At 41.5% G+C, this 17,500-nt stretch overlaps 1 protein-coding gene across 1 annotated transcript in view; it reads left to right on the top strand.

Annotated features, from left to right (window-relative positions):
• Positions 1-17,500, top strand: part of LOC143297275 (arrestin domain-containing protein 3-like) — a 216,104-nt gene that overhangs the window by 188,225 nt on the left and 10,379 nt on the right. The window contains exon 4 of the mRNA XM_076609532.1: positions 4,179-4,402. Within this exon, the coding sequence (XP_076465647.1) occupies positions 4,179-4,402 (224 nt within the window). The remainder of the gene's footprint in view (positions 1-4,178; positions 4,403-17,500) is intronic.

Below are 17,500 nucleotides of genomic sequence, written 5' to 3'. Positions count from 1 at the left end.
CACACCTTTTACAAGGATATAAAATCATATGTCATTGTGAACGGTAAAGTATCCAAAGGCTTGAAAATACAAGGAGGATGCCGCCAGGGAGATCCAGTCGCACCCTACCTGTATGTATTATGCTCAGAAATTCTGGCGTGCAAGATTAGGGAAGATGAAGAAATTAAAGGCATAAATTTATTAGATACCATCTTTAAAATTAGTCAGTTTGCTGATGATACGACATTCACATTAGAAGGAGATAAAGAATCGTATGAAAAGTTGTTTGAAACACTAGAGGAATTTGAAGAATTTTCAGGGCTAAAAATTAACTATGATAAAACATTAAATGTCTGGTTAGGAAGAATGAAGAACTCAAAACACCGGTGTCTACTAGAAAAGAAAGTGAAATGGAACCCCCCCAAATATAAACTTTTAGGCATTTGGTTCACAGAAGATCTATCAAAAATAACTGAAGTGAATACAAGAGACAAATTGATAGAAGCTAAGAAGCTTTTCAAGATTTGGTCAAAACGTATATGTACACCCCTTGGTAGAATTGCTGTTTTAAAATCACTCATAATCAAAATCACTTTAAAATCAACTCCCTGGATCTGTACGGACCAAGAAAATTTGTAAACGCTGAATGTAATAGTTTCTGGAAAGATGTATATTGGGCATATGAGAATTTTACAAAACATGTTAGGTTAAAAGAAGCAAAGAGGCACTCGTAGAACCACTTTTTCATAACGACAAAGTTAAAGTCGGTAATAAGACAGTTTATTTAAAAAACTGGACAAGTAAAGGTATTTTTCTGGTTAGAGATATTGTAGATGAAAATGGGTGCTTCCTTAGTCATAAAGATTTCACAGAAAAATATGATGTTTAAGTTAATTATTTACTATATATGGGATTTATACGTTCCATTAAAAGTTACTTAAGCACAAACAATATTACTATCACAGACAAAACTTGCAATAAAGAACCAAAAGCACTGCAGATAATAGCTAATGTTAAGAAAGGATCTAAAATATATTATGATATATTACTTGAACCAATCTTTCTACACAATATAAATTCTTTTATCGAGTGGGAGCAAAAACTAGATATGGCAATAAATTGGGATACCACTATGAAACAAGTGAAAAACATAAAGGAAGTAAGATTGAAATGGTTCCAGATTAGAATATGTCATGGTATATTGGTTACAAACAAAATACTCAAAAAATGGGAATAACAAATAGCGACATGTGCAATTTCTGTAAAAATGAAATAGACACAATTCAACACAACTTATGGCACTGTATATTTACTCAGCTCTTTTGGGGGGACTTGGAGAATGTCTTGAAGGAAAAGTGTGAAAATTGTGCAAATGTAAAGTTTAATATAGAGTTAGTATTATTTGGAAATGATGATATTACAAAAACAGGTGAAATATTTGACTATATCATTCTAGTGGCGAAACATTTCATTTATAAATGCAGAATAAATAAAATCAAACCATGTATAAAGTACTTCCTAACAGACCTAAGAAACATATATAAAACCGAAAAATTATATACACTCGATGGAAATGATGTCCATAGCATTTTCTAGAAAATGGTACCCATACATAAAAATGATTGAAGGCAACGAGGAGGAGGAAAGACAACCACGAATGTAACGTTTGTTCTTTTATTTATTTTCTTTTTCCTTTCATTTATTTACTTGTTTTATGCAATGCATGTGACTTTTTTTGTTTCTGTTTTTTTCTCTGTATGAAGACGGTGTTTTGTTGTTTTCCTGATTTGCAGTTTAGGTGGTGCACAGTAGCAAATATTGTTGATTTCAAATGTTGGTTTTGTATGTCCGTCTGTATGTATTAAATGTTAAACTCGAATAAAATATTTATTTAAAAAAAAACCCCAAAAACAAAAACATAATGAACAAAGAAGGAAACTGTCATCCAAGACGCATGCACTGATGAACATAGTTGGAGAGCCCTGTGTTTAAATGTCACACGTTGCAGGGTAGTGTAGCACTTGAGGTTCAATAAACAGCATGGTGTGGCTGTGAGTGCTTTGTTCGGGGAGGGTTGGGGAGTTGGGGTGTGTGGATGTCGGACAGATACGGTCTGAGAGTTCTAACTACACAAATGAATAAACACAAATCAGACATCGCACTGTTTCGGTTGCCTGCTACAAACGGGAATGCTACTTGCGACAGAGAAAGAGAGACACAGACAGAGCGGGATTGTGTGTGTGTGCGTGTGCGTGCGTGCGTGCGTGTGTGTGTGTGTGTCACGGATAGGAACAGATACACAGACATAGCACAAACAGACCTATAAACAGTCTGTACAGATCCAACATTTCCGTCAAAATAAAACCGAAGCGTTTCGAGGAGAAAAGTTGAATGAACAGTTTTGTGGTTTCTCGTGCAGTCCATCTTCTGGGGTTGATAACTGCCTCTTAATGTTTTTTTTGGAAAGTCCCCAAGACCTGACCAGTGCGTTTGGTTTGTGCGTACTTCAGGCTGCTTCCCCATTTCAATCTTTTTTTTCTTTCTTTCTTTTCTTTATTTTTACTCAGATGTATTGTAGCGCATGTGACACTTTCAAGCATCCTTGACACTGACGCCAAAAGGCAGCGTTGTGTTGGAGTGGGTTTGATGGATAGATTGGATGTCTGAAAATAAATTAAAATGTAGCCGTCACAGTAGTTATGTGAGTCTGCCGGGAGAGAGGGACAGTGAGGGAAATAGACAGAGAGAGAACAAGAGGGAAAGAAAGGGAGAGAGAGGAGAGAGACAGACAGAGAGACACAGAGATGGGGGGGCAGTAGGGGGGGGGGGTAGACTGACACAGAGAGAGAGAGGGGGGACTCGGATTTTATAACGCGTATCTGTTCAAAAGGATTGCCATTTTTCATGACTCCGAAAAATACAATACAGTATTTTCCACTGGGAAATAGATAATTGTGTGAAACAGGGCAAAGGGAAAGAGAGGAGTAGTGAAACAGAGACAGAGAGCCCACACACAACGGAGAAGAAACAGCTCATAATTTAGTTTAGAAGAATGAAATTTATTGACATAATTTGCAACATGGGTGGGCTTTCGAAAACGTTACGCAACCATGAGTAGAGCAAAACAACTGATACAAACCGAGCCATAAACATATTCAGGTATGTCAAGTCATATTTGTGTGTGTGTGTGTGTGTCTGTGTTTGTGTGTGTCTGTCTGTGTGTCTGTGTCTCTGTGTGTGTGTGTGTGTGTTCGTGTGTTCATTGCTGGTATAATCCCCAAGTACAAAAACCGGTTGTAACAAAAAATAAATAGATGTTTAAATAAATTTTCGTTTAGTTTGCTGTGAACCCACAATAGACCAAGAAGTGCGCTGAAAGTCTTAAATAAATAGACTACAGAATAAATAAAAAAAACCATCATTCGTCTTTTGCGTGGAATCGGGATGTGCCTTCAATACAGATGTTTATCAGGTAATGCGTTTTGATTGTTTTCCTTATTTTTCTCCACCAATTTTCTTTGACTCTCTCTCTCTCTCTGTCTCTCTCTCTGTCTGTCTGTCTGTCTCTCTCTCTCTCTCTCTCTCTCTCTCTCTCTCGCTTTCCTCTCTCTCTCCCTCTCCCTCTCTTCTTCTTCTTCTTCTCCCTGTCTTTTTTTTTCTGTCTGTCTGTCTCTGTCTGCCTCTCTCTCTCTCTCGCCTGTCTTTCTCCAATTTAACGTGTATGTGTGTGTGTGTGTGTGTGTGTGTGTGTGTGTGTGCGTGCGTGTGTGTGTGTGTGTGTGTGTGAGAGAGAGATAGAGAGAGAGAGATGAGTGAGATTTTACTTGTATGGCCGTTTTTACCCCGCCACCAGGCAGCCAGACTCCATTTTCGGGGGTCTGTGTACTGGGTATGTTCTTGTTTCCACAAACCACCAAATGCTGACATGGATTACAGGATCTTTAACGTGCGTAAATGATCCTCTGCATACGCTGTACACACGAAGGGTGTTAGGGCACAAGCAGGTCTGTGCATCTGATGACTTGGGAGATCGGGGGGGAAAATCCACCCTTTACCCACCACGCGCCGTGACCTGGATTCGAACTGAGGATCCTCAGATTGAAAGCTGAACGCTTTAACCACTCGGCTGTTGTACCCGTCAATCATTCTAATGTCGTTTTCACACCATTTCTTTGTTTCTCTCTCTCTCTTTTTTCCAGCATCGGAGTCTGCCTCCAAGAGGGAACTGACAGCAGGCCAGTACACTTACCCTTTCCAGTTCCAGTTGCCTAGCAACGCGCCCAGCTCTTTCGAAGGTCAATACGGTTACCTTAGATACTGGGTCAAGGTCACCATCGAGCGACCCTGGAACCACGACCAGTCGGCGAAGAAGGTGTTCACGTTCATCTGTCCCGTGGATCTGAACCGTGAACCCTCCACGGCCGTGAGTATTGTGTGTGTGTGTGTGTGTATGGGTCATGGGGGTGTGTCACCCAGGCTCTCCTATTCCCGGTTCACCCATTGCCGGGTCGTCTGTTCACACACACACACACACACACACACACACACACACACACACACACACACACACACAGCCGCCCAGTAATTAGCTGAGGTGTGGAATATTTGGGTTTACCTCCCTCTCTGCCCCTCCTACCTCAACCACCCATTTTCTCTTTCTCTTGCACTGACAGCCGAGCCAAAGAGATTAAACACTATGAACACGTTTTAAGCGTGCGTTTGTATAGATAGGTAGATACATACATACATACATATAGATTGAATAGAATAGAATATGTCTTTATTACCAAGTGTACCGGTGTCACAAGGAATAGTGGGGGATAGTACATAACAAGATACGAACATAAATCGAAAATCATACACAAACACAGATACAGTATAAATTAGGATACATACAAGTGCATATCAATATAAAAACTTGTGCATGGTCACACATGTACGCACTGCACGCACGCACACACACACACACACACACTCTCTCTCTCTCTCTCTCTCTCTCTCTCTCTCTCTCTCTCTCTTTCACACACACACACACACTCTCACTTTCTCTCTCTCACACACACACACACACACACACACACACACACACACACACACACACGCTTAAACAGAAGCTGCGCATTACATGTGGATGGGGCTGATGACTAGATCTTCAGGTAGATGGTTGTTGATATATAGATATAGATAGACAGACAGACAGACAGATAGATAGATAGATAGATAGATAGATATATGATTATCAATTTATGGAACTAGAGGCTAAACTAATGAGGAGGGGTTGTGGAGACGGAGCTCATGAGAAATTTCAACCGAAACATGCCTGGTTTGGCGCTTCACTCTTCACAGGGGAGGCCATTCATGTTGACTCTGTGTCCTCCGCCTCCTTCCATCACCAGCGCAAACGACTAATGGAGAAAACACTCATGCACTCTCCACACACATTCAGTCGCACTCAGTCACTCCCCACCCCACCCGCCCCATCCTTTCTACACTCACTGGCCTGACATAGGCCGGATTAATCTCGATGCCTCATGGTCCCAAAGGATGAAGCACACACACACACACACACACACACACACACACAAGCACGGCGGCCACCAAGTGTCAATCAGTTCTTCAAAGAGATCGACGTTTGTATTCGTTAGGAGCTGTGGCATAATTAATTCCCTACCCCCCCCCCCTCCCCCTCCCGGCCATAAACAAATAAACCACCTTCACTTCTGTAATATATATATATATATATATATATATATATGATTATAAAATAAAATAAAATAAAAAGAAAGAAAACGCAGTGCAACGCACTTGACCGTCAAGCGTGTCATCAAAGACGCCATCAACCCCGCTTTCATTTTCTACAAGCTTTCAAGCGATTCTTGTCTCGATTCAAAGAGCAAATTGAAAAGCTTTCTGCAGAGAGCGATATAGCTATATTTCACCATCCACGTATTCATGAGCTGCATGAGTCTTGAACTGATTAATGTGCGAGCAATAAACGCCTTTTTGGCGAAAATATGCAAGGGGGATATCAAGATTTTTTGTATGAAGATGAAATGGCCAAAAAAGAACACCCAATATAAAACAAACAAACAAAAAACCGGAGTCACTGAACTGTCCATGATCATGGCCAGGGAGCAATGATTTCGTTGGCCAAATTGTGCCATACTTATTCGTGGTTGTATGGTTGTGCTAGAGGTGTAGGAAAAAAACATTAGAATTTGAAAGAGAGGGGGGGGGGAGGGGGGGTTAGGGGGGGCAGACACAGAGAAAGATAGAGAGGTTAAGAGAGAGAGAGAGAGAGAGAGAGAGAGAGACGGATAGGGAGATAGAGACAGAGAGAGAGAGGAGAAACAGAGCAGACATAAACAGAGATTCCGTGTATCCTAGACATCTGCATCTCATTTATAGTTAAATGGGTCCCGACTCGGAGCAAAGAAACCAAACAACAAACCAACAACTTTACAACTACAATGCGTACAGATAGACAGACAGGCAGACAGACGGACACACAGACAGACAGGCAGTCAAGAGAGGAACCCAGGTGAAGATATGGACGTGTCATCAGTTTGGAAACCTCCCCAGGGGGATCTGATAGAACACGCCACACACAGGGACAGGGGCAGCAACAGACACCCACACTAGGCGAGGCAACTTTGCAGTGGTTTGTGGGGTGCGGGAGGTTGTTTTTAGGTTTGGGGGTGAGGGTGGAATGGGGGCTGCCCTTTAAAGTCAAACTGGGCTGGGTGTTCATGAGCGATTGTAGCTGAGCTAAGTTTGGTAAGCGTTAAAAACGTTCCCAACTCAACGCCAGTTCCACAGACTTTTAACTCTCTCCATACGAACGGCGAAAGAGACGACGTTAACAGTGTTTCACCCCAAATTACCATCATCAAAATATTGCAAGCGGAAGGCTCTTATACGGAAGAGGTGAATGTTGACAAAGAATACCACAATTCTGACGACGGAAGCTAAAGGTTGGGTCATTCAGACACCCACTGGACATCCGAGGGGTCTGTGTAGAGGAGAAGAGAGGACTGGCCGTACTGAGTGAGTTAAACATTCGTAGCGCCGAGCAAACATAGCGCTATAAAGATCTTAACTCTCTCCATACGAACGGCGAAAGAGACGACGTTAACAGCGTTTCACCCCAATTACCACCATCAAAATATTGCAAGCGGAACGCTCTTATACTGAAGAGGTGAATGTTGACAAAGAATACCACAATTCTGACGACGGAAGCTAAAGGTTGGGTCATTCAGACACCCACTGGACATCCGAGGGGTCTGTGTAGAGGAGAAGAGAGGACTGGCCGTACTGAGTGAGTTAATCCAGCCCTGATGAGGACTGGAGGAATATGGTTCCATCTCCCTTTTGGAGGGGTCAAGAGTAAAATATCAATATATATATGTGTGAAAGTCAGTCATGTCAGACTACCAGAACAGCAGAAGAGGCCACTGCTGTCCCACCTATATTGGTTAGAATTTGATAATGGTGGAGAGTGTCTTATCCAAGTTACATCCCCACTCTCTCGGCCAAGAAAGCTTTAGGGCAGTCGGCGTTGGGATGGTTCCCAAATGACAACTAGACCCGCAGGGCTGCAGCACAAAGAGCCTGAGCGATCTTGCTTCATAGTTTGAGAGTCATAGTCCTTGACAAAAGGCCCAGCTGAAAATGAATCCTCACTGCAGTAGAGAAATCATTGATCGTGGAGTGAATACCACGCCGTGAAAGAGCGGCGATACACACTACAAGCTAGCGAAAACTGCATAGTTTTCTTTTCTTTTCTTTTTTTTCTTTTTTCGTTTAAAATTACCGATGAGTGAGAGAAAAAAAAAACAACCAAAACATAACCGACCGATTTTTTTTTTCGCAACGGAAGTGAGAGAACCAATTTTCATATATATATATATATATATATAGAGAGAGAGAGAGAGAGAGAGAGAGAGAAATGGTAGGTAGAAACAGTGCAGTCATCTGTAGATGGAGAGGGAAGGAACAGAAATACAGGGGGGGGGCAAATAGATAACAAACAAAAAAACAGAGCGGGGCAGATAGATAGAGAGAGAGAGAGAGACGCACACACGCATATACTCTCTCTCTCTGTCTCTCTCCCTGTCTCTCTCTCTCTCTCTCTCACACACACACACACACACACACGTACGCACACCCGCATATACACAACCTCTCTCTTTCTCACTCACTCACTCACACACACACATATATACACGCGCGCGCCCGCATCCGCCTATACACAAACTCTCTCTCTCTCTCTCTCTCTCTCACACACACACACACACACACACACACACACACACACACACACACACAAGTAAGCCAGTATCACATCCTTGGTTCACCCACGCTGAAAAGGAGCACTGCAGTTTCCACACGTCAGCTGGTGCCTGATTTTGTTGTCAAACATGAACACCCGCCGCACTTGACGCACACGATAACCAGCTCACGCTCGGGTTTGTCAACAGACGGGTATCACCTGACCACATGATCGAAATCAATAAACAGTCACGCATGGCCACGTGTCCCTAAAAGTCGGTTGGGAAGAAAAGACTAAGCACTGGAGAAGGTTTTGGTTGTTTTTTGTTTTGTTGTTAAGTTCGGTGACGATTTAATAATAACAATAATAATATTAATGTACATTTATATAGCGCTCTTTCTCACTAAGAGCTCAGGGTGCTTTACATGAAAGAAAAATATTACAAGTAACATAAAACATTCATGACCACTCTTTCTCAAAAAACCCTCCCCCCACTCACACTCTCCATTTCCCACTCTACATACACCCAAAGTGAGCTGACATGGGTGGTGTTGGAGAAAAGGAAGCTGAGAGTACTTATAGATAGGTTTTAAAAAGACGAGTCTTTGGTGATGAGCGAAAAGCAGAAGTAGAATCAGATGCACGGATATGATGAGGAAGGTTGTTCCAGATGCGAGGAGCAGCAAAGAAGAAAGAACGTTCACCATAGGTTCTTGTATTGACATGAGGAGGTTTCAAAAGGTAACAGTCAGAGGAAGAGCGGAGATTTCTTGTGGGAGATTTCCCACCACGTTTGTGCTAAGAACGACATGTGTACCTCATGCAGCTCGCCATTCTGACAATCAGCCTCCACGCCTCACAAAGGCAAATTGTCCATACCTTGTTCTCTATGTTTTCGTTAATGCCCGTGGTTGCATTTTCAGGACACGGCACAAAAACTCCTGAAATACCACCCTTTCCTCCTCCTCCTCCTCCTTCATCTTCTCAACAAGTTAAGTCTGAAATGATATTGTTGTAGTTCCTTACACTACCCCTCCCATCTTCCCTCCCTCCTTTCTCTCTCTCTCTCTCTCTCTCTCTCTCTCTCTCTCTCTTCACCCCAGCAACTGCCAAGCCTCTACTACAGATGGCTTGAATCAGGAATGCTTTTTTCTTCTTCCTTTTTTATTTTTTTTTTTAAAGAAAAAGCAGCTGAACTTGCATCCTGATTTGTGTGGGTAGGGGGGTGGGGTATTTTATTTTTTTACTTTTCGTTTTTCTTGTACAGCCAGCAAAGCAGCAGTTACGCTTCCAAACTTGTGTCGTTCAGTGCTTGCAACATGAGGGAGAAATCAAGGCTTATTTATGAACTGCGGTGAAACTGTTTGGCTATCTCACTGTCTGATTGTCTTGTCTGTCTGTCTGTCTGTTTATCTGTCCGCTGACCCCCTCCTATTCCGCACCCTCCCCCCTTCCCCTCCCTCCCTACTCTCTCTCTCTCTCTCTCTCTTTCCTTCCTTTTTCTTTTGCTATTAACAAAGTATTTTTTACTCTTACAGGAGTAGACCCTAACATGTGCGCGCAAGAGAGAGAGAGAGAGAGAGAGAGAGAGAGGGATTTTGTCTTTGCAGGTATCTGTTAACCTTGGGAATCTAGATGTCGCATCGTGTTGTGTGTTGTGTCGTGTCGTGTCGTGTCGGGTTGTAACGTGCTGCGTCATCTCATTACCACTCCTGTCTTGTCTTATCTCTAGCTGTTCTGTCTTATCCTGTCCTGTCCTGTCTCGTTTAGCTTACGATTTTTCTCTGTCGCCACGTCCCATCTTGATATCTTTATCAATTCCGCCCTGTCCTGTGAGGTCCTGTTTGTTTATTTCTTTTGTTTGTTTGTTGTCTTTTCGTGTTGTTTGTTGTTGTTGTTGTTTGGGGGTGGGGGTTGGGGTGGGGTCAGTACATTGCTCCTACCCAGAATTAAGTGTTCTGTGGGCTCAAATGGAAATACTGGGTCCACACAGCCGTCGATCACTGACTTCACGGAGGCATCTTTGGGAGTGTTGCTCGGATTTTCAGACCAACACTGCACGTGTCTGTATGTCATAGACTGGTTGACGCCGGGATATATTATTACAGTACAGTCTTGTCGAGTAGTCTCAAATCCTAGCGGACCCATATAGCAGCATCTTAATCACCCCCCATCATTATTCATCATCATCAAGGTATTGAAAACAAAGCGTCCTTAATTCTTCGACACAAACAACTCCTGGCTTCTGCTCTCCTGTCCATTCATGTGCTATGACGTCCCATTCTGCTCTGTCCTTCAGAACCGTTGTCTACCCTGTCCTACACTGTCCTATCCTCTGCCCATTCCCGTTATAACTGTGGTGGTTTCTGCTGCTAAGAAAAAAAAAGGAGAGAACACCAAGATATGACTGCAGCCTACCCAACGGTTCCAACACGATAACAGGTCAAAGCGTACGATTCAAGTTCCACCCTCCCTCCCTCCCTCTCTCATTCCGCCTGCCCCCCACTCACCCTCTTGCAACCTCCACTCCCCTTCTCCACGAATCGACACTCGCCAACAGGACTTGTAATGTCTCTGATGTTTGTTGGCTCCGTTTGTATACACACACACACACACACGCACGAATGCACACTCTGTCTCTGTCTCTCTCTCATACACATCCACACACCCACACCCACATACACATACACACACACATACGCACTCCCCCCCCCCCCCCCCACACACACACACATACAAACGCGCGCGCGCGTATAAACGTGAAGTTGAACTGGCCACTGACTTTGTGAGTGGGAATTCACAACCTCACAAAATTGCTCTGTCCGATTCTCTTGTCCCTCTGTATCTCTTTATTCACACACACACTCACGGATGCATCTTCTTCCCCCACCCCTCTCTCTCTCTCTCCGTGCCTTTTGAAAACGACCCCAATTGTTATAATAATTTTCCCGTGCTATTTGATAACCTTGTGTGCACTGTTTTGTTTATTAATATGTTTTTAGAATATACATAAATTGATGTTTACGATGCAAACTGTACTGATTCCATAAACATTTGTTGTGACAACACACATCACACATACTTTTAATCACACACACACACGCGCGCGCGCGCGCGCACGCACGCACGCACGCCCACATACGCGCGTTCGCATGCGCGCGCTTACGCGGAAACGAAAGCGAATGTAGACACAGGAAAGCTGACATAGACATCGTACTGCAAACAGAAAGAATCTTTAAAAGGGAAATAGGAGAAGGCATGAAAGAGAGGGAGAGAGAGAGAGAGACGGGGGAAGGGGGGGGATAGAAAGGAGGTCATACTGGAATGAAGAAAAGTGATAAAAAAAAAAACATTTAAAAAGAAATCTTTGGTTTCGGTTTACATAAGGGAAAGGTGTACAAGTGAAAGGGGAGAGTCGGGAGGGAAAGACACAGGAAAAACAACAACAGCGGATGACAAAGACGAATGAAAGAGAGGGAGGCAGTAAAGAAGAAAGATAGGAAGGAGGTAAAAAGAAAAGCAACAACAAATAGTGGCTTTCGGTTTCGATGACTGTCTGAGCCCATAGCGTGTAAGGGGCCATTTTCCCGATTCTCCGTTCCATCCGACTTTAATCTTCAATTCATATACCCCAGCCCCCACCGAAAATACCAAAAGATAAAATTAGGAACATGTCCTTGTAGAACAGACGGAAGGGGAGGGTGTGGGGGTGAAAGGTGTAAGGGGGGCGGAGGGGGAGGGTAGCGAAGGAGAACTGAATTTGTGCAAACAGAAAATAGGGCAAAGAAAAACGAGCTCTCATTTTTCCCCAGTGGCTTCGACAACCGACCGCGCTGCACAGAAAGCCGTCTGAAACGTAGGATTGGGGAGGGCTATCGGCAGAAAGACAGTACGTGTGTCCTTGTTGACAGCTTCGCTCGGGATCAGTTCAAATATGACTTTGTACAGTATGACAATGATCACACAAAGCCAGTAAAAAGAACCATCAATGAAACACAGGAAGAAAGGGCGCTCATGTCAGTGAGACATTGAACATGGAAGCAAGAGGTTTTTTTGTTGTTGTTGGTGTCAGTGTCAGTCATACCAATATACGCACACAGTGTTATGATGTTTATTATTATTATTTTCAGCCTGTCTGTCTGTTTACGCCGAATAGACGAGGGGTGGGAGTGGGGGCGGGGGCGGGGGGGGGGGGGAGGGGTGAGAGAGGGGATTATGGCACAGTCAGAATCAACACAGGCTATCAAAGTAGAACTACCCCATGTTTGCTTCCGTTAAGCTGAAATGGGGAAGGGGGCGGGGAGGAGGGGGTGTATGTGCGTGGGATGGGGTGTGGGGGCAGTAAAGGCTAGCCCATAAGAGAGAGAGAGAGAACCGATTCGATGTGACTAAAACTCTTCGAAGACATACGCTGTGCAGTACCCGTGGAAAAAAAAGAAAAGAAAAAGTAAACGAAAAGCATCTCTCTCTCTCTCTCTCTCTCTCTCTCTCTTTACGGGAGCTCAACTCTCTCTGCTCTCACGTGCTTTCTCATGTTATATCATGTAACATTGCTTGCGCTTACGACAAGAGGGATAGAATTTGGGGGAGTGAGTACAGTGCAGGCATTAAGAAAGTATATGTTGGAGTATGCGTGCATATTTATCTCGCAGATTTATTCTCCTTTATATGAGTCATCAAATGTTGATGATCTACTATTATGCGCGCGAGAGAGAGAGAGTGTGTGTGTATGTGTGTTTGTGTGTGTGTATGAGAGAGAGAGGAACGAAAGGGTAAGAGTGTCATTGAGAGTGTGTGTCGGGGTTGGAGATGGGCAAAGGTGCAGACTGAAGGACGGATAATGATGATGAGTGTGTCTGTGTGTCACAGTCTATATAGACGTCCGTTGTTTGTGTGGGAGGGGGGGGGGGATTCAAGATTCAAGATGATTCAAGATGATTTATTCATATAGGCCAAGGCCCCTAATGAAGGGGTATATGAACAGACAGCAATAAAAAAACAAAGAAAAACAAAAACATTACACATAATACAACATACACAAAAAAACTCGATATAACATAAGTTCAAATGAAAAACTAGCCTAGCAACAAAACAGTGTTTTCATGACGTAATAGTTTCTCGGACTTTGAAAGCTTTATATAAATACAAAGCAAGGTTTCTAACAATTTCACAGGATGTTGAGGACATTAACAAGTTCAATTTAAACATATTTGGTTGTCTATAATATTTTGGCTTAATAAATGATTCTCGAATATTCCTCAAAGCTGGACAACAAAGGACAAAGTGCATTTCATTTTCTATCGAATCTTTGCATAATGGACAAATCAGATCATTGTCATTACATATTCTGTATCTATAATGATGAACCGCTAGCTCAGAAATACCTAGTCTGAATCTTGTTGTTATATATTTCAAATGTCTATCCATATTTAACATCAGGTAAGGTTTCAAGTCTGGGCCATTGCTGAAATTCCTATAAAAATCAAATCTTTCACTATTTTGAATATGATCAGACCATTTCTGCCATCTACAATCGATCAAACGTTGCCGAAAAGCACAAATAAATGACTGAATGCTGCCAACACCTTGGTTTAACCAAACAAAACCAAACCCATACTCAAATAAACAGTGACGTATTTTTGTTACCCAATTTACTTTGCCTTTAGTATCTAAATCAAATAGCATATCATAAGCTTTACGAGGTAATCTGTTGGCATCCATTTCTAATAACCTTAACCAATAACGAATACATTTAACTGCAGCAACTAAATACATCGGGTACCGATTTGTTTCTCCATAAACTAAATCATTAGGAGTTTGCCTTTCAACACCTAAAAATGTCTTCAAAGCAAAAGTATGAACTGATTCACAATGAACAGCGGCTCTATCTAGGCCCCACAACTCCGAACCGTATAACACAACTGGCTGTACCTGAGCATCAAACAGCTTAATAAATAAATCAAAAGAGGTATTATTGAACACATGTAACTTTTTCATAATACAGATTAAAGCATTTTTAGCCCTACTTGCTAAATCTTTACAAGCACCAACAAAACTCAAACGTGTGGAGAAAAATATTCCCAAATATTTATAAACGTTAACAACTGGCATTAACTCATCACCATACAACCACCTTTCCCTGCTACTCAGATAACCACCCTTACGAAATACTATGATATTACTTTTAGTCATGTTTACTCTTAATTGAAGTGAATCTGCCGCACGGTGTAAAGAATTCAGTTGTGTTTGTAGACCTACAACAGTTTCTGACATCAAAATAACATCATCAGCTAACAGAAGTATAAACAATTCAAAGGCATCAACTGAAAATACAGCTCCATGTCTCCCATTCGTAATTACCTGAATTGCAAGTTCGTTTATGAAAAGAGAAAATAAAATTGGGCTACAAGGATCACCCTGTCTAACCCCTACTGTACAGTTGATAAATTCAGTCAGTTTGGCACCACAACGAACTCTAGCTCTTACTACATTATACATACTTTTAATACAATTATAAAGTTTACCTCTGATACCATTCCTTAGTAAAACAGGCCATAAAAGATTTCGGTTAATAGAGTCAAACGCTTTTTCAAAATCAATGAAAGCGACATACAATTTACGATTAAAGGAGAACTGTTTCTGAACAAGTGAAAGCAACGTAAACATGTGGTCTACTGTAGAATATCCTTTTTTAAATCCAGCTTGATAATCACCAGTGATATTATTTTCGTCAACCCATTCCTGTAATCTTTTATTGATAATTATTCCATATAATTTACCACTTATATCACCTAAAGAAATACCTCTATAATTATTGGGATTATTTACATCACCTTTCTTGTAAATGGGCAAAATAATAGATTCTATCCAGTAATTAGGGTATACACCATTATCAAACAGTTTATTAAACAGCTTAACGAAAAAAAGGACTACTTGATCAGAAGAATTTTTATACAGTTCACTAACAATTCCATCAGGACCAGCTGCCTTACCATTTTTAAGTTTTCTTAATGCCAGTAGTACCTCTTCATTAGAAATTGGCCGGTTCATGTAAAGATCTGCTTCATCATCAATCATAGCATCATCATCATAAGCAACTTCACTATGCTCGTTATCAACATTCGATTGTAACAAAGACTGAAAATGTTGAAACCAAGTGTCACAATCAATAGTATGTCTAGGTTGTTTTCTTTTCTTCGAAACTCTATTAATATTATTCCAGAATTCCTTTTGGCTACGTATAGATGTTACAAGCTTATCCATTAAAGATTTATTGAAGTCCTTCTCTTTTCTCTTTAATAAATGTTTATATTCTCGTCTTGCAATTACATTTGTATTTTTATCTTCCACTTTTAATGTCCGTCGACTTATCCGTAATAACCTTCTTACCTCCCTTTTACTCATAGCACACTCATGGTCAAACCAGTCATCACGTACCTTGTTGTTATTGACACGCACACGTCTTTTCATACACTCCGCACTTTCCTTCATACATTCATTCAACAATGTTAGTGCATCATTCACATCAACATCTATCAAATTTATTGCATTGTCAATTTTTGTACTAATCTGCTCATTACTTAAAGTATCACGAAACAGTTGTGCATATTCTTCATTCCATATGATTTTTTCAATGACAATGTCCTGTTTTTGTTCAGCTGCATCAAAATTTTTACCTCTAGGGAAAACAACGTGAAGTGTTACAGGTAGGTGGTCAGAGTCAATACGTTCTGATACAATTAGTTTACATGAATCAAAAACAATATGAAAGAGATCTTTTGAAAATATAAAATAATCGTTAACACTGCATCCAGCATCCGAAATGTATGTATAGCAACCTTGGAGGTCGCCCTCACATACTCCATTTAAAATACATAAATCTAATGCAGTGCACAAATTCAACAACAACTTACCATAATTGTTCAAGAGATTATCTTGTGAATGTCTTGACTTATTGACAGAATGACTTTCATGCTGCGTGTAGAAATCAGAGAAATATTGACATATATTAGAGGTTCTACTATTTAAATCACCATTTAGGATAATATAAGCATCATATAATAATAAACAATCAGTCAAGCAATCTTCCAGCATATGTATTCCATTATCAATATCAAAGTAGGTATAAAAAGGGGAGCTTTCAGGAGGAATGTACGAACAAAAATACAGGATATCTTTATCAAGACCAAATAATATCTTATCAATTAAAAAGACTCAAAAATTAGGGTGATTCACATCGACAGTTTTAACAAACGGACACAATTCATTCCTTATCAGACACACCACACCTCCGGATCGTCTCCCTTGTTTTGATAACTTAACTGCTGGTTTACAAAATGAAGTGTAACCAGAGAACATGTTAGAGCGAAAATCTTCCATGAAAGTTTCAACTAAACACACAAAATCAAACTTGAAAATAAACGCAACGAAATCAGAATCAGCAAGTTTAGAATACAAACCATTAACGTTCCACAGTAAAAACGAGAAAGGTTTATTAACATCATGTGTGTCATATGTACACGCCGAGCTCTCCAACTGGCAGCACGTGCAAACAGAAGACAGTTCAGCGGGGCTGTTCTGGTTCACCAACCATGTCACAACAGTGTCACTGTCACCTGAGACAGACAATTCAACCGGTGTACACATTTCATGGTTCCCTTTCTCACCCAAACCCAGGAAAGGACATGCTTTCCGAACTGGCCGGCCCCACCCTTATCTATTTTCCTTCAGACCACCACGGCCATCCAGAAAATACTTCTTGCTGTCAATGATTAAGTGGTCATAGACCATCGTCGCTCTTTTTCCCTCTGATCTTGCCTTTTTTAAGTGGGGCGAAAGATTACGTCTGATTTCTCTGACGCGCGCAGAGAAATCTTCCCCCACAAAAATGTTTGGGGGGGGGGGGGGGGGGGAGTGAGATAGTGTGTGTGAGAGAGAGAGAGAGAGTGTGTGTTTGTGTGTGTGTGTGTGTGTGTTTGTGTGCTCGTGTTTGTATTCGCACGCTTCGACTCTTTGAAAGTGAAACTGAAACAAGACAAGACTGTAATCAATAAGCTTGCAGAATGACTGACCCATAAGCCACACACACACACACACACACACACACACACACACACACACACACACACACAAACGGACGCATATCTACACAGCGAAAAAATGAATATCGGCCGCAGTTGTATGCAATTTTTTATTTCTCACTCCCCCTCCCCCTCCTATTTTCTCTGCAAAAAATGTATTCCCTTTTGT

The sequence above is a fragment of the Babylonia areolata genome, chromosome 22, assembly GCF_041734735.1.
Source record: "Babylonia areolata isolate BAREFJ2019XMU chromosome 22, ASM4173473v1, whole genome shotgun sequence".
NCBI classification, from domain to species: domain Eukaryota; kingdom Metazoa; phylum Mollusca; class Gastropoda; order Neogastropoda; family Buccinidae; genus Babylonia; species Babylonia areolata.
Note: the sequence above shows the minus strand (reverse complement) of the source record. Positions and strands in the feature narration are given on the sequence as shown.